At 35.8% G+C, this 5,792-nt stretch overlaps 1 protein-coding gene across 1 annotated transcript; it reads right to left on the reverse strand.

Annotated features, from left to right (window-relative positions):
- Window positions 1–3,183: 3,183 nt before the first annotated feature.
- LOC133871557 (phloretin 4'-O-glucosyltransferase-like) lies at window positions 3,184–4,799 on the reverse strand. The gene has a single exon (XM_062308989.1). The coding sequence runs from the start codon at window positions 4,727–4,729 to the stop codon at window positions 3,335–3,337; it is 1,395 nt and encodes a 464-aa protein (XP_062164973.1). The 5' UTR covers window positions 4,730–4,799; the 3' UTR covers window positions 3,184–3,334.
- Between the last annotated feature and the right edge of the window lie 993 nt (window positions 4,800–5,792).

Below are 5,792 nucleotides of genomic sequence, written 5' to 3' on the forward strand. Positions count from 1 at the left end.
ACATCAACACGTTCGAGTGACGTCTAGTTGATTTTGCCAAACTCGTAGTCCTTGGGATCCAAACGTCAGCACATGCAAGTGACGTTTCAAAATAGGTAGTCCCAGGAGCTCAAACATCAGCACTGACGTCTATCACTGGTTGTTCTTCAAAGTCTTCATAACAAGAGTTTTACAATTGAAGTTTTGATCATCAGATAAAGTCCATTTAAAAAACCTAACAATTTCTCCTTTTGGCCATTCGGTGACAAAACCAAAAAACATCTTAAACAAAAACAAATTACAAGTAATTAAAAATTTATAAGCCCAACGTAACCCTAGCCTAATTAACACATCATTACTAGAATTTCATTGATAGAAGATGTTAATGTACATTGTCTTTGAAAACAAAAACAAACTCATCACATCGTATTGAGATATGACATCAAGAATACACATCAGCAATATTAATACATGAATAAGATAGACACAATTTACAAATTCTCATAAGACATACATGAGTTTGTAAACAGAATTGACACTAAAATTTGCATCCATCCATCCATATTGAATTGCAAAAGTGTCAATCCAAACAACTGAATAAACTATATAGGCTATATACACCAAAAATATTTCAATGTCAATAATCCCTTACAAACTGAATACATAAAAAAATGAGTACATCAAAGTAGGAATATCTACCAGTCAAAATTGTAGCTGCACTCAGAAACTCCCCCTCAAACGAAGCATACAACTTCCCTAGTAGAGTCCCAACCAGCTAGCTCTCAACATTTTCCTGCCTTTTTATCACAATCGAGAAAGGGAAGAATTCAAGCAGCTGACTCATCTACATCCTGGAAGGATCCTGAACAGGTGTTGCTTGTAGGATGGTTGCCCAGAAAATTAAAGACAAGTCAACCGCTCAAAAGTCCGATATGGACAAGTTATCCACGACAATGCAAGTATGCCCTCTGGAATGCGGTCCTGATCACCAGCCTCCTCTTAAGTCTTATGAAGGAGTGCCATCACGTCCAAGTCCACTTGCACAACGTTCCCAGAGGTTATAGACAAGTGTTGGTCTATTTGCCAATTGCTCTTCAAAGATAGAGCCGCAAACAACTGGTCCAGACTCCAGATGCTGAAACAACTCTGCCAGTCCAAAAATGAAAGGAGACATGTGACATCTACATCTTTTATGCATCACTTTTTTAAAATTAATCATTAGATTTTTAAGACTCACATGTGAATCATTGTGGTTCAATTCTTATAAATTCAATAATTAATTTAAAAAAATGATGTACAAGAAATGTGCAAAAATCATTTCTCAAATAAATAAGCATCGGTAGTAGAAGGAGAAGAGGGCCCAAGCTACGTGGAGGCCGGAAGGCTAGAAAGTTGAAAACTTGGCAATAGTGCGCTTGTTAAATGGACATGTGTTACATAATGGTTGGTGCTAACGTCAACTATTCATTCGGACTAAAATTGCATTTATCCGGTAAATTAAAGTTAAGGAGAAATTGTACCATTGGTTTTTGTGGTTGACCTCAATTACAAATCACTCACTGTAGTATCAAAATTAATTTAAAAATCTTTATAGTTGGCCTAATTTTCAAATCGCTCACTGAAGTAAAATTTCGTTAAAATTATTGACAGATTTTATTAGGTACCATGTCAGCGTCAATAAGATGACATGAATCACTTTTAATAAAAAATATAAATGTATAAAACTTAAAAATTATTTTTTAAAAAAATGAAAAAAGGAATGGGGTGGCTGCCCAACTACCCCTTTGGGGGTGGCCAGAGTTGGCGCGTGGCTACTCCCAAAGGTGTCTAGGGGTGGATTGGGCAGCCAACCCATCCCTTTTTTTTAATATATATATATATATATATTTTAAGTTTTATATATATATTATTTAGAGTGACATGTGTTGCTATTTTATTTGCGTGGATGTGACACTTAATTGAATCTGTCAAAAATTTTAACAGAATTTGACTTGAGTGAGCAATTTGTAAATTAAGTCTATCACATAAATTCATGAATTAATTTGGATACTGCATAAAATAATTTGTTATTTAGGTTAACTACAAATATCAATGGTGCAATTTTAACCTGCTGTATCTCCCAACGCACATCGTGCATTATTTTTCCTCAACTCGGTACGGTTTGGTAAATGGTTAAGTTGTAGAATTTTTGTTTAAATAGTAGTAAGAAGTGATAAATGTGATATAAAGTATAATAATAATAATAATAATAATAATAATAATAAATTAAATTAAATTAAATTAAAAAAGAAATTAGAATTGTTTTATAGAAAAGTGAAAAGTGTTGTTTTGTATTGTTTTTTTTTATTTGAATAGTAATAAAAAATTATTGTTATGGTATTAAAAGTGGAAAAAAAAAAAAAAAGATGAAGGTAGGAAATGGTTGCCAAACACAATCCGATCTCTGGGTTTCTCTACATTCATTCTTGTCGAAGCTGCATACTTTTAAAGTTGAAAAGTCGGTCAAGCACTCCAACATCGACTAAAGTTGAAAAGTTTGTCAGCACTCCAAAATCGACTTATTTTAGATAAGGAAATCGAAGAAGAGTCAAAATTCCACGAAAAACCAAACCAAAAAATGTACTGGGCCCCCGGCCACGCGATAAGACTTTGTCAATTTTTTTTTTTTTTTTTTTTAATCGGATTACGGGAGAATTCTTCCTGCTTGGAAAAGGAGTACTACGTAGGTGATGTTAAACGCGAAAATGGAGTGGATATTTCAATAACAGGCTTAACACAAATTTAAACAGGACGAAAATAATTACAATAAGTAAACAATAGGTTATATAAATAATTTAATTCTCTCAAAAAGTCGCATGAGACAATTATAGAAATACAATAAACATAGATTAAGACGAATTTATCTGAACTCACACTTAAAATTAGTCACCTCCACTGAAAAGATGTAGAAGTCGAATATGTATTGTTATAGTCTAATATAAAGACAGCGAAAAAAGAAAAGAACCAACAAGATTTCGAATACAAAAGTCTCCGCAGCAACCCACAAAATGCTATTAATGTTGCTGATTTGCACGCTTAAGGAGTGGTTAGCTCATAATTTTTTCAAACGAATAAAACTGCCGTGGAAGCAGATAATAAGAAGTCAGTATTTAATGTTGAAGATCATCATCGTTATAACATTTTTGATTACTTAGAGAGTCCGAGTGGCTTTCAAAATCAAAAGGTAAATTCTACCGATCGAGCTACATGCATTCAATATAACCCCACGAATTCATCCCTATATAACAACAACAATTAAGCCTAATAAGGCAATTAAATTAATGTTTTCATCAGCAAACATATATACGTGACTCTTCTAACAATCTTCTCCAATTTCATCGACAAAGGATTTAAGATTCTCATACGAAGAGCCACCTTCCTTGGTGGCCTCCCTAGCTAAATCCCTCCATTTCTTAGCATTCCTTCTCATTTCTTCCCCTTCCTCTCCACCTCCAATAACCAATTCCAAGCACCTCTTGATCTCATCACTTTCAACAATCCCATCCTCATTTGCAGTCACCCGCTCTCCCGTCTTCCATACGTCCTGGATCAGCTTTGCGTTTGTCCCTTGATCCGTCCACTGGGGAAACGCCACTACCGGCACCCCAGAAACCAAACTCTCCAAAGTTGAATTCCACCCACAATGTGTCACAAAGCATCCCAATGAGGAGTGCGACAAAACCTCCACCTGAGAGCACCATGGCACTATCATTCCCTTTTCTTCTAATTCCTCTCTACAACTCAATTTATCCTCTTCCTTCTCTTCTTCTTCATTTTCCTTAGCTCTTATGACCCACAAGAAGGGGCGCCCACAATCCAACAATCCGCGTGCAATCTCCTCCATTTGTTGCTTGGCTAACACCAACAAGCTCCCGAACGACACGTAAATAACGGATGATTTGGGCTTAGAGTTGAGCCATTCGATGTAGTGATCCTTGGAGGTTTGGAAAAGATCTCCTCCAAAACAAGTATCCGATGGATCTTTTCCATCCAGAAAAGCAGATGGAATTAGTGGCCCAATCCCAATCAAATTGAACTTTTCGATTGCTTTTAAGGCCTTGGGCTCCAGTGCATCAAAGGTATTTACCAGTATTCTCGGCTTGCTTTCTTTTTCAAGAGCTTCAAGTTGCTCTTGAAATGTTGGGAGCATAAAAGTATACGTATTTGAAGCAAGCAAAAAGGAGGGCAGGTCATGGCTGGTGAACAATGGCAGTCCCGGTAATTCTACTGAACATGAGGAGTCATTGCTGCTGTTCCTGATGACATCTCCATAACCATTGAAGTAGTAGTAGTATATGTCCAAAACAGTGGCAGGTTGAATCCAAAGAAGTGCTGACGGGAGGTGAAGTCCACTCGCCACGTCCGCAGCCCAAGGGAGGAGGATCGTGTAGACTAGGCCCGTAAATGGGCGACCCTCGTTTGCAGTGGATACGACAAGTTCAGTGAGAGCTTGGGAGCCACAACGCTTGAGCTCGGACATGTAGTGGCCGACATCGTCACCGGGTTTAAACCCGTCGTCGTAGCCATCGGAGAAGGTGGTGAAGGCCAAGTTGCCAGGAGCGGGGATTTTGCTCATGCGTCGGCGGGCGGCGACAGTGGTGACGAAGGTGACATGCGCTCCACAGCGAATGAGGCGCTTGGCGAATTGGAGGCCAGGATTGATATGGCCTTGGGCAGGAAATGTTACGAGGAGGAAGTGGGGGCGGGCCATGATGGTGTGCCTGTGAGTGCCTGTGAAAATGGGACTGGTTTGCTCAAATCAGTGGACATGCAAAGTGAGGGCGCAGAAGGGTCGCATATAAAGGATGAGGGAATAGGGGTTATGACGTTTGTGATGACGATTTGGAGAACGGCCTGAGATTTGGAAATTATCTTCTTTCCGACAAGAAAACAAGCTTTTAATATTAACAAATTAAATATGCGCTCGTGATCAACTTTGTTACGCATTCTGGGCTTTTATTTTGTTAACCATTTTTTATTTTCAAAATAAATAACATAAAATGTAAAATATTTATAAAATAATAAAACTTTATAAAATAAAAAATATTAAAATATTAAAACTTACTTTTATCTTGACGTAATTCTAAAACTTTTTTTTTTTTTTATATAAAAAAAAAAATGCCACCTAAAAAGGATTAACAATTGAATCCTAAATTATTCATATGAAAAGTACTATAGGATCCTATCGTTACTAAAATTTAATCCTTACTATTAAATGACTTATTTTCAGTTCATTTAAAATAATTAAAAAAAACGATTTTATTTCAAAAACTAAAGAGGGAGAAAAATCCAGCAAATTTCCCAGTTTAATTAATTTGCAATGCTTAAATCATAAGCTATAGTTGATTATATATATATATGAAATGCTCCATTATTTTGAACAGATCGAATGTGGAATAGCTATTAGAATATTATTAAATAATTAAATCAACAATTTTTATTAGTTTAAATTTTTAAAATAAATAGTAATTTAATAAGCGTAAATCTCGTAAATTCAAATTTTGTGGTTGTTTATTAAAATAAAACTTGAAAACATGCATAAAAGAAGAGGATTTGAATATTAATTAAACGAATTTGGCTTAATTGCTGTAAATTTTTTTTTTATGGCACCTAAACCTAATCCAAATAATTCAAACCTTAACAATTGGTAATTGGAGTCGTTGGTAACGTCTCAAATTCATTGCATATGTTAAGAGAATTGTATTCAACCTGTCACCATTATAACCCAAGTTGTAAACTATCTTCTTTGGGCCAGCAAGATTTTATGACAGTCG

This window comes from Alnus glutinosa, chromosome 1 (genome assembly GCF_958979055.1).
Source record: "Alnus glutinosa chromosome 1, dhAlnGlut1.1, whole genome shotgun sequence".
Lineage (NCBI taxonomy): Eukaryota > Viridiplantae > Streptophyta > Magnoliopsida > Fagales > Betulaceae > Alnus > Alnus glutinosa.

Excerpts from the sequence above, each read along its gene's own strand:
- LOC133871557 (XM_062308989.1), bottom strand. The coding sequence starts at position 4,729 with ATGGCCCGCCCCCACTTCCTCCTCGTAACATTTCCTGCCCAAGGCCAT.